Source organism: Rhodamnia argentea, chromosome 1 (genome assembly GCF_020921035.1).
Source record: "Rhodamnia argentea isolate NSW1041297 chromosome 1, ASM2092103v1, whole genome shotgun sequence".
Taxonomy (NCBI): Eukaryota; Viridiplantae; Streptophyta; class Magnoliopsida; order Myrtales; family Myrtaceae; genus Rhodamnia; species Rhodamnia argentea.
The window spans coordinates 26,400,534-26,424,274 of record NC_063150.1 but is presented as its reverse complement, the minus strand read 5'-3'; the positions used below and the strand labels follow the sequence as shown (position 1 = coordinate 26,424,274).

At 41.5% G+C, this 23,741-nt stretch overlaps 4 protein-coding genes across 8 annotated transcripts; 2 read left to right on the top strand and 2 right to left on the bottom strand.

Moving 5' to 3' along the window:
- Positions 1-121: 121 nt before the first annotated feature.
- On the bottom strand, positions 122-6,742 carry LOC115753660 (serine/threonine-protein kinase RUNKEL). The gene is made up of 10 exons (XM_030692363.2): positions 6,569-6,742; positions 6,382-6,471; positions 6,089-6,141; positions 5,651-5,726; positions 5,263-5,324; positions 5,087-5,165; positions 4,946-5,005; positions 3,191-4,846; positions 2,058-2,927; positions 122-1,514 (listed from the first exon to the last, which is right to left on the bottom strand). Exons 1-10 carry the CDS (start codon positions 6,614-6,616, stop codon positions 417-419), a joined length of 4,092 nt encoding a protein of 1,363 aa, XP_030548223.1. The 5' UTR covers positions 6,617-6,742; the 3' UTR covers positions 122-416.
- On the bottom strand, positions 5,331-23,386 carry LOC115753665. 4 transcript variants are annotated; one of them, XM_048273539.1, is made up of 9 exons: positions 22,879-23,385; positions 21,741-22,148; positions 21,342-21,462; positions 20,591-20,903; positions 20,348-20,420; positions 19,968-20,058; positions 19,816-19,895; positions 19,264-19,414; positions 5,331-5,341 (listed from the first exon to the last, which is right to left on the bottom strand). In XM_048273539.1, exons 1-8 carry the CDS (start codon positions 22,930-22,932, stop codon positions 19,280-19,282), a joined length of 1,275 nt encoding a protein of 424 aa, XP_048129496.1. In that variant the 5' UTR covers positions 22,933-23,385; the 3' UTR covers positions 5,331-5,341; positions 19,264-19,279. The 4 variants fall into 4 exon arrangements, with proteins under 4 accessions (XP_048129496.1, XP_048129495.1, XP_048129498.1 ...); XM_048273538.1 differs by lacking the exon at positions 5,331-5,341 and adding an exon at positions 18,607-19,101 and having other exon boundaries at positions 19,266-19,414; positions 22,879-23,383; XM_048273541.1 differs by lacking the exon at positions 5,331-5,341 and adding an exon at positions 18,607-19,101 and having other exon boundaries at positions 19,266-19,414; positions 21,741-22,145; positions 22,879-23,381.
- Positions 8,318-10,488, top strand: LOC115753663 (pentatricopeptide repeat-containing protein At2g36980, mitochondrial). The gene has a single exon (XM_030692365.2). The coding sequence runs from the start codon at positions 8,603-8,605 to the stop codon at positions 10,457-10,459; it is 1,857 nt and encodes a 618-aa protein (XP_030548225.1). The 5' UTR covers positions 8,318-8,602; the 3' UTR covers positions 10,460-10,488.
- Positions 12,936-17,447, top strand: LOC115753661. Of its 2 annotated transcripts, XR_007197291.1 has the most exons (3): positions 12,936-13,077; positions 13,981-17,234; positions 17,344-17,447. XR_007197291.1 is itself a non-coding variant. In XM_048273387.1 (2 exons), the coding sequence occupies exon 2, from the start codon at positions 14,089-14,091 to the stop codon at positions 17,029-17,031; it is 2,943 nt and encodes a 980-aa protein (XP_048129344.1). In that variant the 5' UTR covers positions 12,936-13,077; positions 13,981-14,088; the 3' UTR covers positions 17,032-17,447. The 2 variants fall into 2 exon arrangements, 1 of the variants encoding a protein (XP_048129344.1); XM_048273387.1 differs by having other exon boundaries at positions 13,981-17,447.
- Positions 23,387-23,741: the final 355 nt, after the last annotated feature.

Genomic DNA, 23,741 nt, shown 5'->3' with positions numbered 1-23,741 from the left:
AACACATTCGAAATAACCATGCAGTTCGTCATGTTCCATTTCGATGCCGGAAGTTCCGTGATTAACAATGTGACAAGCCTGCTGAATATGTTCTACTCAATATTTGAGGGCGAGTCTTGTTAAAAAATATACTTGATGACCAAGACAATATGCATTATAAGTACATATAATGACAAATACAAAGAGCCGGAGTACATCGGAACATGCTCTGTCCTGGACTGATCCTAGATTCAGAAATAGTCTGCTTCTGTTATTTGGGAAGCCAAGTGATCTTCTGAATCCGCGCGAGCAGGAAGAGATGCATGGCTTCCTTCGATGCTCTTCCAGAAAGCCAAGCAACCTTTCCTAGATTCTGCTCAAAGGGGAATTAACGGAGATACAGGCAACGAATCAGGTGACCCATAATATTAATGGATCTAACCACAATGAGGGAGCCGCCCCAGTTCCGAGATTACCAGTGTGGCAGCACTGGCTAAAGCAGCAGCACCAGAATATTTTATCTCAGAAACGATGCCTTCAATCTTCGCGATCTCGGACGTGCACACTGACAAAATCATTCTGTGCAGCAAATATTGCCTACAGGAGTAACCGAGAGAATGCAGCATTCGCTGTACCAGTAGAGAAGGAGTGCCCTTTTGCCAAGACTCAAGAACCGCACTCACCTTTGAAAGATTAGTAAGAAAACCGGCAGCACCTTCCCTCGGGGCCGCCTTCAGTAATAAAACCATGCATTCAGAAGCAACATCGGCATTGTTTCTGTCACGAGACCCACTCAATTCCAGGAAAACACCGGCATTGCCACCAAAGTCAGTTATGTCTCTTATGGTACTCGCTGCCTCAGAAGAACTTTCATCAAGTAGGGTTGGCTCTTGTGTGTACCTGGAACTTATCCTAGAACCTAGTGATCGTAAAAGGAAAGCTTTGCACAGGCCAAGCGTCGGTTCGAGAAAATCTTCCATATCCTTCACATGCACAAACTCCAGAAGGTTTCCAATCCTCCGAACTACTTTCAGTTGAGAAAGCAACTTGGGATCCATTTCTGGTGCCGATGCCAGAGCCACACACAGCTTGACATCATTCACATTTGCACTGGACAGATCACCAAGCAAAAATCTGAAGCAGTGACTGACAGTCTTTGGTTGTAGAATATCAGGAATTTTAATCAGGTTGAACTCTATGAGCATCAGGAGTAGCTTCTGCGCATACATCGGTATTGGGTCCTCATCCTCAATCAAGGTTGGGTAAAGAGGGAGAAATTGCGCATTGGATATGGATTTCAAGTCTTCGAGCTTATGCCCTAACTCTGAGCATTCATTTAGGAAAACAACCATCACATCGAACAGAATCTTTAGCGAGAGAAACCTGGCATCACCATCCTTGTTGCCCTTATACAATACAGCCAGACTCGGCAGAATCCCACGGATGAATATATCAGAGCTTTCAAGAATCCAGGATGACTCCTCTGTGATGCACTCAACAACTCGAAGAACTGTTAACTGGAAATCGTCTCTTCCCTGAAATTTAAATGCAAAATATGGTGTACACAAGTGTCAGTCAATCAAATCATGGAAAAACATAATCACGAAAACCAAAAAAAAGGGAATGACACAGCCGAGCAGAGAAAAAAAGCTAACTTCAGGGAGGGAAGAATACTTAATACTTTTGTGTATTGTTATTGAACTTCTGCCATTTCTTAAGCAATACAAGTAATCTCGCCAGAAAGTCGAGTGCTATGTATGGACGTATAGACTATTTTCTCTGAAACCCAGAGCAGCATGCCTGGCTAACTTCAGGGAGGGAAAGAATACTTAATACTTTTGTGTATTGTTGTTGAACTTCTGCCATTTCTTAAGCAATACAAGTAGTCCTGCCAGAAAGTCGAGTGCTATGTATGGACGTATAGACTATTTTCTCTGAAACCCAGAGCAGCATGCCTGGCTTATTCACTGTTTTATTTTACCCAAATGTATGCTCCCAATACCATAAAGTTTAAAATCATTTTCCTAAGTACAAAAAAATTAAGCAAAGGGGGAGGATCCACAGCTTTGGCTACTTACTTGAAATGGGCTCTCCATAAGTTTGATTATGTTTGCCAGCTGATGTCGAACCTGATGTGTTGCCACCTTGTGCTTAAAGTATGGGCTTCCTAGAAGATTAAGGATAACTGGAAACAGATGAATGTTCGTCTTTTGTGCAGCTCGACCAGTAAGGGGGGACATGGGACCATGACGCCTTCCCCCCATCATTTGTTGAATATCTGCCATAAGAGTATCCAGCAAATTTGGTACGGTTGATGCCACAACATGCACAGATGCATTTAGGCACTGCTGAACAAAGCTGTCCTTTTCTTTTGTCAGTCTGTCTACTATGGAGATCAACCTCAGGTTGCAAAAGAGCTGAAACAACCATCTCCTGCTGTTTTTACAGAGAAGAGCCACAAGGATGAGTGCTTTTCCCCTCATAACTTCAGGTCCTTGCTCAATCAAAGAGATTAGACAAAGCACGAGGTTTTTGTCTTCTGCAACTGGAAGAAGGTGCCGACCACTATTTGTCAGCATGTTGCTCTTTGTCATGGTCATGATCAGAAGATTTAAGCAGATCTGTTGTTCCCGTGGCCCACCCTTGACAAGGGAAGATGTTATTTCCTTGCAAGAAAGTTTCCCTATAACGGATTGAATGCTTGGAGGATTAAAACGAACTAGACGAACCAGACAAGATCCTGCTGTGAACCTCATGCTTTCCGGTTTCCCTGAAGCTTTATATATATAGCATAGGTTATTAATCACATCCTGGCTGGTGAATCGAGCTGCCCAGTACCCTCCCTGACTGCAGATATTTTCTATTGTCCTCAACGCATAAAGTTGGGTCATATCGTCCTCTCCTTTTCTAAGAATTGATGTCACGAGTGAAATTAAGGAATTCGGAACCTGGGCCAAAAGGAAATGTTCAACTATTGAGAAAAGGAAGTGGGGAATGGCAGCTTAGTAATCCATAAAGGATCAGTACTGCCATCCCCCTAAGGGATTCTTTGATAAACACTTCTTAAGAATCACAGGCAAAACTGAAGGTCTAACAAGGATCAGCATCAATGGCATGATGTCAAACAATTCGCAATATGGAGGAAAAAAAATTTAAAGCTTCAGAAGCTATTCACAACTTAGAAATCAAGGACATTACTGATCAAGCTCACCTGCCAGTTAGATGTGATCGTGGATCGGTTGTCCTTTGATGGAGATTCTGAGGGCATGTTTTCTTTTTGCTCACTCTGAGTGGATATGTAGAAAAGCAACTCGCCCAATGCAGCCATGGAAAACCTCCTCACTTTTTCCTGCCTGTCACCAAGGCTATCAGTAAGTGAACCCAGGATCCCAGAATTTGACAAATCATCATCAATGTAAGTGCAGTGCCTTATTAATAGACCAATCAGTGAGGCAAGTTGAACTCGCAAGACATAAGCTTTCGATTGCCGTAGCATTTTAATAAGCATTAGCATGATGGGCCCATTGGTCAAGATATTAGCTGCATCTGGATAGCTGCTCAACATCTCCAGATACTTGATTACATTCTGCTTCTCCCCTGTGCCAGTACTTCCACTCAAAATCGTTAGGATTTTGCTGTTGAGTGCATCAAGCTGTCCTTTCGACATTCTTACAAAATCAGATGCTTGCAGTGCCTCAAATGGTAGAGAAGGCATTACCTCAGATGTTCTATCAGATTTTCTACTGGGCATTACGGGTCTCACTGAAAGATCAGATTGATGCCAAAATACTTGTACTATATTGCTAGCTGATTTTGCAGAATCAGATTCATGAGTAGAACCCAAACTTTCTTTTGCCCTCTGTCCTTTGGGCAGAGGACTGACACTGGGTGGGGTAGCTACAACTTGAGTGAGTTCTGAATAAGATTCTTGCTCCAATGTCTTTGATTCATCTGAAAGAGGCAAATCAGAAGCAGCTACAGGCTCGACTTTTTCATCAATATCCATTTCTTCCACCTGTCCCTCATGATTCAGGTTTTCATTTGATGATCTCATGGCAGGAGAAGGTATATCAGAGCCATCCAGTTCTTCTTGTGTATCCTCTTCTGTATTTTCATTAAAGTCAAGTTCCATGTCTGTGTTCTCAATTTTAACCTCAGAATCGTTCTCAGCACCGCTAGGCAAAGGCCTGCGGTAGTTCTCTTTCTCGTTCTCTTTCTGCAAGTTTGATTTTGCAATTCTAGAGAGCCTTAATAGATTCAAGGCTCTTGTACCACTGGAATTATCTTTGTGTTTCTCTTCACCGCCTTTGCCAGAAGTCTTTGCATGGTTTTTCCGGCCGCTCAGAGCTGCCTTTACAGGCGTCTCATGAACTTTGGGCCCAATAATGGAGTTCTCATCCCGTCGCAAACCCACTTTAGCATCTTTTTCACGATGCCTTGGAGGTGTCTTATTCTGGACAGATCTTTCACCATTGAACTCTGAGAGGCATGGCTTAGTGTGAGGTTCAATCATGCTATCAAAAGCAGGCTGAGGAGGTAAAGGCACAGGAGGACACTTTGCTCTCCAAAAAGCATGTCCACAGAGCTCTGACCACTTTATTCGTTCTGCTGGATCTTTTATAAGGAGAGAGTTGATTAAATTGACAAAAGGACGACTTGGAGTTCCCGGTAGTGGAGGAGTCGGATCTGTCAGAATGGATCTCACGAGCTGAGTAAATTCTTGTCCCAGAAATGGAGGCCTCCCTGTGTAGCACTCATAAAGTACACAACCAAGAGCCCAAAAATCTGAAGCATAAGAATGGATGCCTCCGTCTTCAAAAAGCTCAGGAGCCATATAATATGGTGTTCCGCGTTTTGCTTGTGGCAGCTTAATATATCAAGTTCAACTGAATGGTTAGTTGAAGCACCAAAACCATATCCTTTTTAGGAGTAGGTGAAACACTGAACCTAAGAGTGCAAAACGTACCGAAGCAGAAGGAGTTTTAGATATATCACTCAACTTTCTTGCCAGTCCAAAGTCACATAACTGCAGCATGCAAGAACAAGGAAATTACCCCATGAAGACTGACAATATATAAATTGATAACGAATTAAACTCTTAGAATACCTTTGTATGTCCATTTTCGTCCAAAAGAATGTTTGATGGTTTTAGATCGCAGTAAATGATTCCTTGAGAATGGATGTACCTGGTAAAAATGAACATAGAAAGAAGATGTCAGAGAGAGAGGACATCGAGGTCTCCTTCATAGGAAGAAGACATCAATCTTGGCAACCAATTCTTACTGCAATGCTTTGACAAGATCAGCAGCAAGGTCATGAATTGAATCTTCAGGTAATTGACCATCCTGGAAAGGGTTAAAAGCTTTTAGGCATGAAGGCAAAATGAGTAAAATAAGGTTTACACAGGATATCAGAAATTCAGATCTTCAAAAAAAAAAAAAAAAGTTTTAAGTAGTTGTAACTGAAAGGACATCAGCTTGTTTTGTTTATTGCTTGCTGGCAGCAAAGATAAGAATAACTGGGCAACTTGAAATAATCGATCAATGACAAGTCTGACTTGAAGAAATGCATCATATATCGAACTAGTTCCATCAACCACATAGCAAACTAAGAAGAGAACAACCTCGCTCTCCATGGAAAAGATAAATATCAGTAACCATGCAGCGAATACCTGCCGCAATAAGGTAATCAGATCTCCTCCGACACAGTACTCCAAGACTAACCAAAGGTGTGCTGAAGTTTCATACCTTGAACCAAACAGGAGAACAGATAGTTCAAGTAAGCAATGGAGAAACTAAATTTAGGAAACAATCAGTTCACCCACGACCACTTGGGTAAAATGTGATGGATATTAGGGTGCGTTTGTTTCACGGAAAATGAATGATTTGGAAAACATTTCCCGATAAACAATCGCTTATATTGTTTGAAATATTTAGATAATGAATTTCTTTTTCATTACCGATAAAAATTTATATCTAAACATTTTCGTTTATGATGTAGATATTTTAATTGCACCAATTTTTGTGAGTGATATAAGCTGTCCTTGTTAGGAAAATGTTTTCCAAATCATTCGTGCACCCTTAGATCGAATTTTACAAGCACGCCTTACCAAGAATAGAACTTCAGGACATTCTGATGATCAAGAGAATGAAGTATCCTAACCTGCAACCAAGGAATCAAGGCGAGAACAGGGTTCAAGTAAGGAAAGCAGTGAGTTAAGCTCCAATTGGCGCTACTACATTACCGTGACCGAAAAAATTTCCAAAAACTCTATCCGACATTCTAATTCCCCAAACACCCCAAGCACCACAATGCCCAAATTCAAGCTCAATTAATCTCAGCAGGAACCCGGGACCAAATAGAAGCATCGGCGACGAAATTTGCGCAACACTCGTCACTCACCTCCTGAAGGACCTTGCTCTTCTGGGACTTGTCGACGCTCTTGACCGCGAAGTACTCGATCGTCTTCTTCTTCCTCCCCTTGTAAACGGTCTGCAGGGAGACAGGTGAGCGCACAGCGAGTCAAATCAAGCTGGATTCTCTGCGCGAAATCGGAGCGAGGGAAGGTGAGTGGGGGGAGAGAGCTTACCGAGTGCTTGCCGCGGCCGATGGCCTCGTAGATGTGGTAGTGGTTCATCGGAGCGCGTGGGACCGAGCTCGTCCGGCTAGGTCACCAGAACGCAATGTAGCTGTCCAGATCTGTGTGGCACAGAGAGAGAGAGAGAGAGACTCTGAGAATGGCTTCGGGATGAGGTTTAGAGAGAGAGAGGAGTGGGGGGGACTGTGGAAATGGGCGGGACTGTGAAAGCGAATTGAAAAGTTGGAAACCCCCGGAGGAAGAAGAAGGACGACTAGGAGAGAGATATCAAATAAATTGAAATATCAAATTCAAATAAATAAATAAATAAATAGATAAAAAAAAATTAAATTGAATTTGTTACAATTAACTGTGGACGAAAATTATATTTGTAGTGTCGAACCGGCTAAAATTGAGAAAATTTTGAGTCGGAAAAAGGATTGGAGATCATACTTTTAAGTCGATTTGTTAGTTCAATTCAAATTTTCAAAACATCGATTAAATGTTAGTATGCGCAAAATTTCGATAAGGCATGTTTGATAACACTCCAAATTGATTCATGTTCTTTTGTTTCTGGAGAACAGGAAAAAAAAAAAAAGAATAGAAATCTTTTCGGAAATTTAAATTGATTTTTTATTCTCAGGAATAGAAACAAGGAATAAAACAAAGTAACTTCTTTATTCCTAAGAACATAATAAGAACCAATGTAATTTTAAAAAAGTAAATTCAATGTAATTTAATACTCATTTTTACAATCACGAGTCCGCCACCGCAGCTCGCCGATTCCATGAGCCTCCATTGACATTTTTATAATTAAATTAAAAAAATGGGAACATGAAATTTTAGGATCATACCAAACGCATTTTTTTCTCTTTTATTTATTTCGGGAATAGAAATTTTCACGGTCGTATCAAACACGTTCTTCTATTCAGAAATTGTTCTCGATAACATAAAAATTATTCTCAAAAATAAAAATGTTACCAAACGCACCCTAAGTGACTTAGGAGGTGCATGAAAACGTTTCGAAAATAGAATTTCTGTTCCAAACCTATTTCCGGAACAGAAATTCCTTCGATAACGCAATTCTATTTTTGTATTTCGAAATAAATTTTTTTTTTCGGAAATAGATTTGAAAAAGAAATGAGAAACAATAATTTTCTACTTCTCCGAGAAATAGAAATAGAAATCTCACTTTTTTTCAAATACCCGCCATCACCGACCACCACCCGTCGGTCGTTGGTCGTCGGCCGCCCGCCACCGCCGGCCTGTCGCCGACCGCCACCCCCAACCGTCGCATTTTCTAGAAGTAAAAATTTTCAAGTGTTGTCAAATAAATTTCAATTTTAGGATCAGAAATTTTACGTCGTTATCAAACTCATTTTTTTGCTCAAATACTGCGTTCGAAATAAAAATAGAAAAAACTATTTCTAGCCATAAATCTATTTTTGAAATAGAATGATTATCATCCATCCCCTTAAACTTGTTTATCCACCTTTTATTTTATTTTTTATTTGTTTGGGTCAGAAGTGGCCTTCTATTTTAAATCGCGTGGATTTGGATGCAAATCAATAAAATCTTCAGAAACAAATAATAATAATAATAATAATGAATGGGAGTTGTTAAATGGAAGATGCATGTCTTTTTCAACCTATTGAATTTCCTAGTATACTATATTATTTCAGGAGCTAAAGATTGCACTTTTGATGATTAGCAACTAGTCGTTATCACTTTTTGAAATTTCAAGAAGAATTCAAATCTCATTCTTCTTGACATTTCCATCTGGGATTTGACTCTTGTTTGTTTGTGAACATCGTACATCTCTGCCCTTCGGACAACAGGACTGAATCTGCGTCCGTTAGATTTGATTCCTTCAAGTCCGAACCCACGCATGCTTTGCTGCCAATTCCTCCTCGTGTCGCATGGAACTTTTGGACCTTTTTTGACATCCGTCTTGCGCTTTTCAGCTACAGTGTGAGATACCCAGATCGTGGAACACATGCTATTTTGCAATGATTGGTTCCCACCAAATTTGGGGAATGGCATAATATGCGCTTGGAGTTATTCAGTGTCACATCGAGGATATCGGCTCTGGCAAGAGCCGGTCGCATCTCGTGTGCTCGAAGGCTGTTCGACCAAATGCCACAGAGAGACTCGGTCTCTTGGAACGCAATGATCAGTGGGTACGCTCAGCTGGGTCTCCACCAGGAAGCTCTCTTTCTGTTCCGGTCCATGAGATCTGCCGGTGCCTGGCCTGATCATTTCACGTTAACCGCGACTTTGGCTGCATGCGCGGGATCGAATGATCTTGTTTATGGGACCAAAGTGCATGCTCTGGTCATTCTTCTGGGGTTCCAGTCTTACTTGCCAGTTAATAACTCTCTCATAGACATGTATGGAAAATGCTTGTGCCCCAATAGTGCTAGCAAAGTTTTTGAAGCAATGAGCTTTACGAATGAAATAACATGGTGTTCTCTCTTGTTTGCCCATGTCAATTGTGGCAATTTTGGTGCAGCCAACGACTTGTTCGTGCTGTTGCCGGAGCGAGTTCAAATTGCTTGGAATATAATGATTGCTGGCTGTGGTAGATGGGGTGACGTTGAATCATGTTTTGGTTTGTTCAAGGACATGCAGGTGAGTGGGAGTGAGCCAGATCAGTGGACTTTAAGTTCTCTCATGAACGCTTGTTCTGAATCTTTGGAACATTTTCATGGCCGTATGGTGCATGCTTACATCATAAAAAGCGGCTGGGGTATTGCGGTGGAGTCAAAGAACTCGATCCTGAGCTTTTACTCTAAACTGTGCTGTGTTGAGGATGTTATGAAGTTGCTCAAGTCTTTTGGTACTCTGACCCTGGTGTCTTCGAATGTCATCATTGATGCCCATATGAAGATAGGAGACACCGATAAAGCCTTTCTTGAGTTTCAGCGAATCCCTGAGAAGAATATTGTTTCATGGACATCAATGATTACTGGATATGCAAGAAATGGACATGGAGAACAAGCTCTTTCTTTCTTTGTTGATATGATTAAGAATTGTCACAAACCAGATGACTTGGCATTTGGAGCTGTTCTCCATGCATGTTCTATCTTGGCAGTCCTTGGTCAAGGGGAAATGATCCATGGCTGCATAATTTGCTCCGGGTTCCTAGGTAAGGCCTATGTGGGCAATGGTCTAGTTAACATGTATGCAAAATGTGGGCACATAGAAGCATCGAGTCATGCTTTCTATGACATTGCTAGCAAGGACGTAGTCTCCTGGAATGCAATGCTGTTTGGATTCGGTTTGCATGGGCAGGCTAAGGAAGCTCTGCAGCTTTTTAAAGAAATGGTAGCATCTGGGACAAAACCAGACAAGGTCACCTTCATCGGCATGTTAATGACTTGTAGTCATTCTGGACTTCTGGAGAAAGGCGGAAAGCTTTTCAATTCTATGGACTTGGAATATGGGGTCGCACATGAAATGGATCATGTGGCTTGTATGATCGATATGCTAGGCCGAGGTGGATACTTAGCAGAAGCAAGAGAGCTAACCGAGGAAACTCGGGGCACAACGACCATGTGGGATGCTCTATTAGGAGCTTGTTCTGCTCACGTAGACATGGAAATTGGTACATATAGTGGGGAGGGCTTGAAGAAGAGGGATCCCCACAACGAAATGAGCTACGTTGTCTTGTCGAACTTGTATTGCGCGAGCGGGAAATGGAAAGAAGCAGAGACGGTCAGGAGGGTGATGAACTCTCAAGGGGTGAGGAAGACGCCTGGCTGCAGTTGGATCGAAGTGAGGAATGTAGTGACGGCCTTCGTCGCGGGGAACAATCCGCACCCGCTCATGGAAGATTTACGTGAGATGTTACGCTTTCTCGACTTTGAAACTAGAAGTTCGAGGATATCAGTTTCAGATTGAACGGGGATCATAACGCGTTTCTATTGGTAGCAATTCCTTTCCCCCTAATTAAGACGAAAGAGAGCTTGCACGGCAATGAACACCTCGTGTATTGATGCATGAACTGCTCGAGTCTTGGCAAAGTTCACCACTGGCCCTGATCGAAGAAAGTTCAAAAGTTCTGTCAAATTTGAATAAATGAAAGTAAAAGCACGTGCCAGAAAACACAATATTAAAGATTCGAGCCCCTTTTGATGAGGCAATTCTATGTCCTGGGATTACACAATTTCTACGTACGCTTATAAAGATGGATTATTTTATATAAATTAATATTTTATACACTTCAAAATTTTCATTTCTATTTTATTTGCACCTTCCGAGCAATGTTTCAAACATCAAGCAAGCAACCGAGCTGCCGCAGGTCTGGAGTTTCATAAATATTTGGCGTTTGTCCAAAACTCGGCATTTTTGGTAATGTTTTCTGGATTTGAATGGGGCCGATGAGCATGTGTTGGGCTTCATAAGTATATGATTAGGTCTAAGCTTAGACAAAGTCGAGAAGATGAGGTTTTAAGCATTGATATAAGAGATAAGTGTGTTGGAAATCATAGAACTTATTCGGAAGATATAATTGAGTCCTAAAATTATCAAAAAGTGCAATCAAATCCTAAAACTTATCAAATTGGTGAAATCAACCCTTCCGTTGATTGTAACTTTTTGAAAATTTTAGTACTCAATTGTACTTTCGTGATAAGTTTTGAGACTTTCAGTGCACTTATCTCTTGATATAAAAAAGGGGAAAATGATACAAATGACCATTGAACTTTGATTCGATATGTAATGCTATTCTCGGACTGTTAATTCCTTCAATATTGTTCTTGAAACATTCATAAACATTCAATCTAGTCCATACTATATGAAAATGTTCAATATCGTCCTTTCATTTATTTAATTTGAAATGAGTCTACTGATTATAGCTTCAAATCAATTATATTTGAATAATGGAAGAAAGAAAGGTTACACATTGATTATCGACGTAAGTTATTCATCTCAATTAAGGATACAATACTACAGGTCCTCAAATTACGATGAACATATTGATACCCTAATTTTTTTTTTCCTTTTCCAAAATAGATGGATAAAAAGATGGACATGTTTAATGATTCATGTCATTAAATAACGGTGGATTTGTCATCATTTGAGCAAACAAAATGACTACAAAAACATTTACCGATAGTTCAATAATCACAATGAATAAATTAAAAGTTCAGGAATTTCATTATATGTTGAGCCAAAATATGTCATTTTCCCATATAGAAACTTCGAAAGGAAGCTTGGTTCAAACAAAATTCCTCCCAAATATAGCCAACAAATGGGGGCAAACCTTGTGGAGTCGAGTTTGAGTTTGGTTAGGTTGGATATTCACATTTTGCTCAACATTTTCGAAGAGCTTCAGTGTTCCAAAGGCCCTTAGAGCCAAAATTTTGATATCTGGCAACACAATTTCAAGAGCTTGTGGTGCGAAGTTGCGCTTTGAAAATGTTTAAAAATCAAAGTAATTTCCACCCAATTTTGAGCTTTCAGTATTTCCGAAATGCTACTTTGAAGGTCTAATATTCTGTTATTCTTGTTTTACCATGTTGCTTGGAAAGAGATAAAGCTGGGAAGTTTTGCGAAGGAGGTCGAGGGACATCGGTGTTGTCTCACCTGGGGCCGCTCGACCTCCACGTTACGTTGCATGCGTTGTCTCCATGGCCCGTGCCTAGGGTCGCGGGACAGGAGGTTTGAGGACGTGGCAGGGGAGATGATGATGGACGAGGGGAGGTTGATGGTGGGTCACGTGAGGCCAAAGTGCTTTTCTAAGAAAAAAAAGACTCCATAAATGTCAAACACACTTAAATATCCTAATTTTTTAAAAGCGTTTACCACAAGTGTTATGCCACGTTAATTTATGACACTTGAAAGAATGTTGTTAAAAAATTTTGATTCTTAAGTGATCCATTGAAAGTTATAATAAATAAAGTGAATATTTTTTTTGCACTCAAATAAGTGTCGTATAAAAGTTATGGCATTTATAATATCATTATCGTACTTTTCTAAAGTGTATTTATATTAATTACCAAATTTTTTTGCATTGAACGAAAATCCTTGAAGTCAAAATCCTTTGTCTAGATGCAAAATCATTATTCCAAAGGTCTCAAAGGTGCTTGAGCCTCGTAAAGATAAACTTTTTCCGTGTATAAGATTGGGCCTAAACGGACGTAATCATGCGAGTTAGGCCCAATAAATAGCTTATTCATACCCGTCTATCTTCATTTCGAGCTGTCGGATTCATGATTAGTTCTACTTAGGCGACTAATTTGTATTTTCGAATATTCATGGGCCAAATTTTGAAAACTAGAGAAAGTAGAGGGACCTAGCGGCAAATTGGTGAAAATGTTCATTGACCAAAAAGGGCCCCGGTCGAACCCCATTAAATTGAGAATGCCACGTTCATTCCGAAGTGGCGAAACTAGAAGGGGGGAGTGGCCTTAGGGAAAATCAGAGAGTCAACAAACTCCGATTGCCTCTCCATCTCCCCCAACTCTCTCTTCTCTGATCCTGGAGAACTTGAAGTTCGAATTTGAAACTCGCCAGACGTAAGCGCTCTTCATCTCCGAAGTGCTTTACTTCATTCGACATTTCGTAACTATGGGATTCTAGTTCCTTGTCAGCTTGGATTGTTGTTCCGTGTCTAGGGTTTTTCATGTTCCTGCTTGGCGAGTGAAGCGCCTCGTTTCTGACACTGCGCATGTTGGGTCGTGCACGTCTCTTTTGGCTTTCGCCTTTTTTGCTTTTCGTTCCCCACCTTTTGTTTAATTTTCTTCCGACGTTCGTGTTGGTGTTGGTGTTTGATGGGCCGATTTATTTTGGGCGGTTGCATTTCTGCATAGTTTTGTAGCCACTGGCTTTGAAATGGGGGATATGGTCTTCTGAACAAGCGTAGGAAAGTTGGATTTGAGTGTTCCGCTGAATGGAGATTTCACAGCAGAGTGTGACCTTGGAGGAATTCTCTGTTTCTTGTTCTCATGTGAATGTTAACTCTGAAATTGGACGCTGATTGGTAAACCCAATGAGATTGTTTGTTTTTAGAAAGATATAGAATTCAGCACATTAGACTAGGAAGTAAGGCCCCCTTTCGGAGGTTACTGGTGGGGTTGGACTTCAGTGCACTTTGGACCTTGCACTGTCCGATCCATGATGGGTTAAACGACGTGTGATCATTGGTGTGCACATAAAAGAGAAAAAGAAGACTAGGTAGTACGACCCTGTTTGCTAAATTATTTGTGTATGTGTGCCTATATGAATTTAACCTGGCATGTATGCCATTAATTTTGTTTATGTTAGATAGCTTTTGTTTGATGGTGTCTAGGAGCATGATGCCAAGTTCTAGTTTTTGTGCCTGGAATCTGTAAATAGTTTTGAGCTGGTTGAACGTCTGAATTGTGTAGTCCCTATCAGGTTGAGGATTTGACAAATGGGTTCATTATGGTTTGTTACAGGTTTTTCTCGTCGATATCTGTCGCAAGGTTTTTGCCACAATGAGTTATTGTGCACCCCTGAGACGTCAAAGGATATTCAGTTGAGAGTGTCTTTATTCAGTACATGATATGGACTGCAATAAGGAGGAGGCTCTTCGCGCGAAGGCCCTGGCTGAGAAGAAGTTACAGAGCAAGGATTTTCCTGGAGCTCGTAAAATTGCGCTGAAAGCCCAGCAACTTTACCCTGATCTGGAGTATATTAACCACATGCTCATGGTTTGTGACGTGCACTGTTCTGCTGAGAAGAAATTGCCTGGTAATGAGATGGACTGGTATGGTATCTTACAACTAGAACAGGCTGCTGATGAGGCCTCAATTAAGAAGCAGTACAGGAAGTTTGCTCTTTATCTACATCCTGATAAAAACAAGTTTGCTGGGGCAGAAGCGGCTTTTAAGCTAATTGGGGAAGCTCAGAGAGTCCTTTTGGATCGGGATAAAAGGTCCATGCATGACATGAAGCGTCATGCTTCTGTACCTAGACCATCGGCACGTGCTTCCCATTATAGGCAACCTTCAGCACCTCACCGGCCTTCAGCACCTTACCGGCCTCCACAGAAGGCAAATTGGAATCCGAATGTTGGATATCAAACCAACATTGGTGACAATTTCTCGGGCTTTAATACCCAACATCAGCAGCCACAACAGCCAGCACAGCCTGGATTCTCTAATGGGCGCCAGACGTTTTGGACTGTCTGTCCTTTTTGTTCTGTTAGGTATCAGTACTATAGGAAACTCATCAATAAGCCTTTGGCTTGTTCAAATCAAAATTGTGGGAAGACGTTTCTTGCATGCGAAGTGAATATTGCAGGTGCATCTCCAGCTTCTACAATGTATACACCAACTTTCCAACATCAGAAAGTTTTCCCTACTCAGGGTGCATCTAAACTGGAAGTGGGACGCAAAGGTACTTCTAACCCTGAGAATGTTAGGCCTGATGTCTTCAGGAAGACTCAAGTTCGACCTGAAAAGGTAAATAAGAAGAGAAACAGAAGACAAGTGGTGGAGTCTAGTGAAAGTTATGACAGTGGAAGCAGCAGTGAGTCTGATGAAGATTCAGTTATCCGGGCAGATGGTAACTTTCAGGGGAGCCAGAACGTTGGTCGCCCGCGTGAGCAGTCTGTACGGAGATCGACTCGGCAAAAACAGCAGGTTTCTTATAAAGAAAATTTAAGTGATGATGAAGACACCAACCCTGTGAAAAGGTCTAAAGGGGGCAGCCCATCCTCTTCTACTGAAGAGGACTTTGAAGATGTGTTGCGAGGGGAGACATCCAACTTGGATGGGAAGGATGGCTTAGCTACTAACTTGAATGAAGATAAGAAAGGGGGAAAATGCACAGAAAATGGTTGTTCAGGAGGTAGCCCAGCACATGATGATTCCAAATCAGACTTCTGCATGAAAGACACGACAGATCCAGAGGTTTATAGTTATCCTGAATCAGAATTTAGCGACTTCGACAAGGAGAGGAAAGAAGGCTGCTTTGCGAGTGGCCAGGTGTGGGCTGTTTATGATACATTGGATGCCATGCCTAGATTTTATGCTCTGATAAGAAGAGTCTACCCAGGTCGCTTCAGACTGCGAATAACATGGTTAGAACCAGATCCTGATGATGAAAATGAGATCAATTGGAGGAAGGAGAGCTTACCAGTTTCCTGTGGTAAGTTTAAACCTGGACAGAGTGAGAACACTAAAAACTGCCTCATGTTTTCTCACGTGGTCTTTTGTGAGGAAGGAAGTCATAAGCAAACATACAAAATTTATCCCCAGACAGGGGAAACTTGGGCCCTTTTCAAGAACTGGGACATTAATTTGCATCCTGATCCTGACAATCATAGGAAGTATGAGTTTGATGTTGTTGAGATCTTGTCGGCATATGCCAAAGGTATTGGCTTGTCCGTTGCCTATTTGGGCAAGGTGAAAGGCTTTGCTAGTCTTTTCTCTCGAAAAGCTAAAAATGGCATCTCTTCATTTCGGATTCGTCCAGATGAATTATACAGGTTTTCTCATAGGGTTCCATCTTACAGAATGAGCGGTGATGAAAGGGAAGGAGTTCCGAAAGGATCTGTTGAACTGGATCCTGCTTCGATGCCTATAAACCTGGAAGAGTTTGTTCCGTCTGAAGAAATAAGTGTTAATGGTAGTCATTATGAAGCTCCACGTTCCCGTGTTCCTGAGGAAGTGAAAACTGAGATGGGATCTGTGGAAAAGTCTGGCCAATCTGATTTGGAGGAGGTGTGCACAGAACGCAAGAAGTGTAACTCTGTGAAGCATAAAGAGAATTCCAGTGCTTCTGCTCCTTTACACCCAGAAGTTTTTGAAGTTCCAGATCCAGAATTTCACAACTTTGATGATGCAAAATCACCAGAAAATTTCCGAGTTGGTCAAGTTTGGGCTTTGTACTCTGATGAGGAGGGCTTACCCAAGTACTATGGTCGGATAATGACCGTCCTGTCTGAACCAGAATTTAAATTGCAGTTGAGATGGATGTCCAGCTTTCTTCTCCCAGACAATGTCATTATGTGGCACGACAAATGCATGCCCATATCTTGTGGGAAATTTAGGCTTGAAAGGGGCCGACCACCTCAATTTTATACTTCCACTGCTTCATTTTCGCACTGCATAAATGTTGAACTTGATGGTGGCAGAAAGACTGAAACATTTGACATTTTCCCTCGGAAACATGAGGTGTGGGCATTGTACAAGAACTGGTGTCCTGAAATGAAGTTCTCTGAGTTAGGAAAATGTGAGTATGAGGTGGTGGAGGTTATTGAGGAGAATGACTTGGAGATTAAAGTTGTGGCTTTAGAGAATGTAACGGGGTTCAACTCGGTTTTCAAGCCTCAAGCAAGAGGAGACTCGAGGGTTACAACAGAAATTCCGTGGGTAGAGCTTATGCGGTTTTCTCATCAAGTGCCTGCTTTTCGGTTAACGGAGGAAAGGAACGGAAGCCTAAGAGGCTTTTGGGAGATCGATACAGCTGCATTACCTCTCCGCTTCTTTAACTGCAGCTGAAGTGGACACGGAACCTCTGACACAACCCACATGATTATTCCATTTGAATATTGTGGCTCAGTCAATAGTTTGTCTTTCGCAGAGGTTTTTTGGCTTATTGGGTTACTTTTGGTGCTTGCACAGCTGCATTATTGAAGTGGGTTGGTTGAATGTGGTGGCTGATCATTTCGATCAGTTGTGCAGCTTTACTGTTTAGGCAACAGGTTAGCCACTGTGGCTCGAGTCTGTTATGCTGGACTAACTCTACTGAAATTTCTCGAGTAGTCTCTTCCTCTTGTAGATTACTTTAATATCCTCTTTATTTGGATGTAGAATCCCATTTTGGGGGATCCTATATGGATCCCAAACTCCTGCAGTGGTGACGGATAGCAATGTGTCACGACTCCATTTTTCAGGTTTAAAGGTGTCATTTAGCCCCTCTCTCTCTCTTTGGGTATCTTACCGAGGTAGAAACCTGTCAACTTGCTATAGTTTTGGCATGAATATACCGCTACGATCATCCATTTTCACTTCAGAATTCTGTAAATTGGCTCAGATGGGCTTTGATAGTTGGAAAATCTGTGCAGACGGAAAAATTTGGACCCAAGTTGTTTTTGCTTTATTAGCTGGACTTCCCCTTGGTCTCAAAACTGCCGGCTCCTTGAACCTTCTGATAGCAGGGACAGCTTAAGGCGTGCATATAATCATTTTATTTTTCTGTTCCTTTAATTTTTTTGTTTTCGAGAATAGTTTCGGAATAGAAATTCATTTAGTAAGGCAATTTTATTTTTCTATTTGTGTTACCAAATAGGATTTCTACATCATAAGTGTTATCATGTGCGCCCTAAATTGCCAAGACAAATTCATTTCGTTCTATTGCTAAATAGGAGGGGATAACTAAGAGAGGAATTACACAAGGAGAAGAACTAAGAAACCACGACAATTGATGACACGATGGAAATTCTATTGCCTCATCAGTTTAAAGGCTTGCGAAGCGTTTTGAACCCCACCGCCTGGATCCCACAAATGAATAGGAAGTTGCACAAATGAATAGGAAGTTGAATGTACATTGGATTTCACCTGAATCGCCCCATCTATCCTTCTAAGGAGACGTTTAGTTTCAAACCAAATTCGAATAGAAATGATCCACATCTTAAGATCAAGCACTGATGAGCACATTAAATTATCCTTATGGCTAAAAACCCTTAAATTATCCTTATGGCTAAAAACCCTCACAGCCCAAGCACTACAACGATGCAATTATGCAACGCCATTGTTTACTTGCAATATGATACCGATATTTACAATCTTTACTTCTCTATTATATTGCTCAATATGTTCACGAATTATGTTACTAATTTCGGCGGCTATAATGGTTACCATGAGTATTTCTTAATTCCTTTTTGTACAGAAAAGGAATAATGCCTACAGTAGGATACCGGATTTGTGCATTTAAGGTTAATTTAGGCAAGCATCTGTTCATCGATCTCCATGAGGGGTTTGACGAGCCTTCAAGAATTTCTCGTTCTTTCCACTAGACATGATACAATGAAATTGCAGGCGGAACTTTGTACCCTGGCCATGCTGGTCATACTCGCACTCATAAAACTCTTCAAGACTCCATATGAAGATAATCGCATCTTACATTCTTGCACTTCTTCCAAACGCTCCGGACAGACTCTACTTTGAAGATGGTTATATCCTCCTACAAAATAGCACGTTCCATCTAAACTAAAACCTCTTCACCGTTAACGTAACGTCAACATAGATAACGACACGACATGACAGGTGAAAGAGCCATTGGCAATGCACATGCGAACACTGTGAAAAGTAGGAAAACCAAGAGGAAACCAAGCGAGGGATGACAAGTCATATCTGGTTCTCTGTACACACTTGTTGGGCCGTGGTGACGGCTTTTGCTGTGGCCGAAACCTCCCATCTTACAGCAGCAAGCAGGCAGGGGAGGAACCTTGACAAACCAACTGCTGACACACGCCCTTCCGCAGCTTCAGTGAATCAGGTTTCATCTCTGCTATCAAAGTTTTGCTACATATTGCTATGAGAGACGTGATTATGTGAGACTCAGAAGTCCTGCAATGACAAAAAATAGACAAATTCCCACATCAAGCCCTTGAAATCGTTTCCTCTTTTGCTCACCTCACTTAATAAACGACAGATTTGCAATTTTATCAAATTCAAAATGTTTGTGTCCATGCATTCCAAGAACGGTTCAAGACAAACTCAAGTCGTCACACCTGTGCAAGTCCATTCACACTGGGCTAGCATTCCGTGGAGCTTGAAGTCTCCAAGTGTAAAAGTGAATGTACAATGAATTGAGGCTCATGGCTATCCCAAAACCCAAAACAGCCGATAACAGTATAGAATAGACTGCCTTCAGATGAAGCTGCAATGAGCATACAACATGTCCTTTGAAGCAGGCAAAACAATAGCAAAATTAAATTGCATACTGAAAACTAATCATCCGGATAGGGAAAGCTATCCCTATTTTGGGTATCTCGTGAGAGGAAGTGAATATATTCTCCATAAGACAGGACATCAAATGCTTAGATAAAAACCCTTGAGTACTGCAAGAAAAACCGTGATGACTTTATAGCTTCGAATGATTATGCTTCATTAAGATAGCTTATAGCTTGTTTGAGTTGATAGCGAATAGTATTGTTCATTTGAAAAGGAGAAGAGCCTCGGCATCTTTAAAATTAAGTACTGCTGACTGTGAAATATGTACACAAGAAAAATGTCATTCACATCATACTACATCCAGAATGGCAAAACTACAATACTTACCAAAGAATAAAACATATGGACAGTGATGGCCACTAAAGCAAACTCGAGAGCTGCGTAAGTCCATATGTACTCCTTAATTGCTGCAAGATGAAAAGCTAAGATCAACACTATTCCAACTGAAAAGATGAAGGTATTCATTACACAAGTCATACCTAGGATGATCGCAAAGACAGATGCCAAGATGCCCAAGGTAAAAGAGAATGGTGCTGCTATGATAATTGCTTGAGATTTGAAGTCGTGAATCTAGAGAAAAAAAGAAGAAATAGAATGAACATTCCTGCGCAAAAAAAAAAAGATAGGAAAATGATATGGCAATTTTGGTGGGGGTTGAAGGAGGAATGGGTTCAGGTTCCTCTTTCAAAGAGTGAAAGGGATAGCCTCTCTCATTGAGTGAAACAGAAGGTACAGAGTGCTTACTTTTTCTTTTATCTCTACACAAGCTAGAGAATTCTCTGGCATAAATGTGGGAAAAATTATAAAACAAATCAATAACTTCATTATGTATATCTTTTTTCATGGCAAAAAGACTTACCAGAAGTTGCTCAAGGAAAAAGAAGTAGCATATTGTGCTTATTAAAACAAGCACCACAAAATCCTGCCAGGCACTGCACAAATTGGGCAATTACTTTAGTCTTGAGTGCTTGACTGAGTTGGGCAAAGTAAAGGATAATTTAATCTGAAAGCTCAGAGTTGCACCAACAAGATGAGATGATGAATACAGGTTAGAAAGTTAAGACAAGAAGTTTTAAGAAGAGTCATTGAATGCTAATCGAACCTCACTGTTTGTGAATGCAAGCTCTGTTGATTTTGTTGTTGTCCATTAGCAAGCTGAGCTGAGGTTGCCACTCGAAGCAAGGTCACGGGTAAATTCCGAACTTCTTGGCCACAAACGTCACAGTTCTTGTTTCCTTTCGTGCTAAACCATTTAATTGCACAATCTTCATGTAAAAGTCTAAGGGCACCTTTGCAGCTGCACTCCATCTTCAATGTATTTCCTTCCTGACATACTTCGAGACAAATTCTGCACACTGCTTCCTCTTCGGGAATCTCTTCATCATCATCTTCCTCAGGAGCAGGAGCAATTTGATCTAGTTTAACAAGAAATAATGTAACATAGAGCCAAATCTGTCAGAAATGACAGACAAAATACTATCGGTTAATTTTTGTGACTGCTCATACTTTTAAGGTCACATACAGATATGGGATTGTCTGGCCCATTCATCAATGTACATTTGAGAAATCAATTATCACCCAAGAGTCCTAGATGAACTATAAATGACTAGGCAAGCTGATGGGTTCAGATCCTGATCCTGAAAAATTTGACTACACATTATCTACCTATCATTACTATAAGGACAATACTATAAAAGTCTCCCCAAGAAAAGCTGATTGATCACAAACCAGTGAAGTGAAGACTATAGTCCTAAACCAATTATGAAATTTTTAATATCATAAGTTAAGTTACTTATGTCCACTTGGCTCTACTATAAATCTAAGAACAGAAAGGGACAAAATACGCTGTTTACCATCAGAAGAATCTGTCACAGGATGTTGCTTGTCGGCAGCAAAAGAAACAGATCTCACAATTACCATATTTCGTCCTGGTACCGACAGCGACCTAGATACGGTGGCATGAAGTGAACTTTTCTGCAGAAAGCATAATCAACCACATTAGCATCCATTCTAATTGGCCAGAACTTGCCAAAATGACCCAATAACTCAGCATTGTCAATTCTTGTCGAAAGAAGTAAGAAAATGCGACTGAGCATCATCAACCCAATTGTAGTTACGATCCATATAAAGACAAACTTAATAGATAGAAGTACTCAAGGACACTTAAAAACGATGTTTCATGACATTTGAGATGCTGAGATGCAGCAGAACTAGAGACTAATACCATAAAAAACTTAATTAAGGAAACTCACTTGTGATTTATGCTTTTCACCGGGCATCCTTGCTGAGGCAGGTGTCGTGACAGCAGGGGACAGGTTGGATGCAGGTGTAACTGGAAGAGAGGTACATCTGTTCCAATGCAACGTGGACATGAAATTGGCCACGGAAGGACTTTCAGGAGGTGCCTTAGGGTCCGAACTAAGGAGGCAGCTTTTTTCGGCATCAGGTGTGAGAAGCTTCTTCTTGAAACTCAAAGCTCGCAAGAATCCTCCAGAAGATGAGCTACCTTTGCTGGAACCATGCGACTGGAGAAAACCCTTACAGCTAGAGCTGCTACCAAAATGCTTAGGAGGAATCTGAAGGGAAAGATCACTGCGCCTTCCACCAGGTCCAGGACCTAAAGCCTCCTCTGAGCTACTCATGATTTTATCATCAAGCTGCATGACACAGAAATGCCAAGATATTGCTTCATGTCTTTCAACTCTAATATTTCAACAGTGAATTAGTGTCCATCCTTTCTTTAGATGTACGCATGAGGTCAAACCATGTAGACATAGCATCGATTTTTGTCTCATTTTTTAATTTTGTGTTCTTTTGCCGTGTATTCTAAAAACCAATCAAATGTTCAATGAGGTAAAGCTCTCATCTATCGGCAGCAGTTGCATTATTTAAAAAAAAAAAAAACCAGAGTTCCTGTTAATTTGCTCACTATATTGAAATTTCTCAAAGGCTCCATAGGGCTGAAGTAGCTCAAACTTGGATCCACAAAATGAAATTTTGTTTCCTTTCCAGAAAGCACCTCACGATGCCCTAAGTCGCATTATCGTACTCGTGTCATTTCGCATTTGGCTGTGCTTAGTCAAAATCTTAAACCATAGCTAAAGCATATTTTTCAACAGTGGCGACAAGGGCACAACATCGAGCTCAAAGAGCTCAGATTGCACGGAATCAACTAAAATCAAGCAGTAATTGGAAAGAAATCAAACGCCTAAAACGCTGACAACCCATCTCTTCTTACACCGGCAGAGTCCAATCCCCATCACTTGTGGATGGCAGGCATAGACCTCAGTAGTCAGTACAAACCTCGATCTCACACGCAGGCCCACAAACAGCGACATGCATCCACAAAAGCACGAATTCACAACGCAGAGAGAGAGAGAGAGAGAGGACCTGCGGAGAAACCTCGGAAGGTGAAGAAGGCGGCTGAGCTTGAGTCGCTTGCATGATCAATCAGCTGAACACACAAACAAATTCAGCAAGGGAGAGAGAAAGAGTCTATCGGAGAGTGAAGGAAGGAAGGAAGGAAGGAGGAGGAGGGGCAGAATCTACGAACCAGCGCTGGATTTTCGGAAGGAACCCAGTTCTTTTTTTACGCTATCCCCTCGATTTATTTAGTCAAGTACTCATTTTTTCATGTGATATGAAGTGGTTGAGAACGCGAGAGAGAGAGAGAGAGAGAGAGAGAGAGAGAGAGTTTGTCTGAGGGTCCCCGTCAAGTCGCGTCACTGTGCCGCTTCCTTGGTCTCTCTCTCTCTCTCTCTCTCTCTCCCATCCCGCCACATCCCCTTTTGTCCGTTCGCGCCGCGGGCCAGGCTATGTCCGGCGGCCGGCTTTTGTCGTGCCGGGCCTCGCCGACGAACCCGATAAAATGGTCATCACCGATCGGCCCGCCTTAACGATCATGCCGCAAAACGGATCGCGCCGACGAATATTTCCTCACCCATTGAAACGCGACGATGCGGTCTTAGTCGTGGACTCGTAGTTGCCAAGAAAACTCCCTAATGGCTCGCGAGTGGGGGACCGCTCGTCGATGCGACGAGGACGGCCGGAGGTCGGGCAAGGGTTCAAGGCCTTGGTCGTCGCATTAACTCCCCACCGGAGCAAACTCTTGCTAAACGCGCCACGTGTACACGTCCCTTCGACTCGGTGATCTGACGTGGACGCCGGTTCCGGTTTCACAATATATTTTTGATTTTTTTTTTCACGTAAAAAAGAAACGGTTTTCTCGTAAACATTCTCGGGCTGAGAAGGAT

Excerpts from the sequence above, each read along its gene's own strand:
- LOC115753660 (XM_030692363.2), bottom strand. The coding sequence starts at position 6,616 with ATGAACCACTACCACATCTACGAGGCCATCGGCCGCGGCAAGCACTCG. Across the intron at positions 6,472-6,568 it reads TCGGCCGCGGCAAGCACTCG|ACCGTTTACAAGGGGAGGAA; the intron begins GTAAGCTCTCTC and ends GTCTCCCTGCAG. Across the intron at positions 5,006-5,086 it reads ACGAAAATGGACATACAAAG|TTATGTGACTTTGGACTGGC; the intron begins GTATTCTAAGAG and ends TGCATGCTGCAG.
- LOC115753663 (XM_030692365.2), top strand. The coding sequence starts at position 8,603 with ATGCGCTTGGAGTTATTCAGTGTCACATCGAGGATATCGGCTCTGGCA.
- LOC115753661 (XM_048273387.1), top strand. The coding sequence starts at position 14,089 with ATGGACTGCAATAAGGAGGAGGCTCTTCGCGCGAAGGCCCTGGCTGAG.
- LOC115753665 (XM_048273539.1), bottom strand. The coding sequence starts at position 22,932 with ATGCAAGCGACTCAAGCTCAGCCGCCTTCTTCACCTTCCGAGGTTTCT. Across the intron at positions 20,421-20,590 it reads TTGCATTCACAAACAGTGAG|TGCCTGGCAGGATTTTGTGG; the intron begins GTTCGATTAGCA and ends CAATTTGTGCAG. Across the intron at positions 19,415-19,815 it reads TCCATATGTTTTATTCTTTG|CTTCATCTGAAGGCAGTCTA; the intron begins GTAAGTATTGTA and ends TGCTCATTGCAG.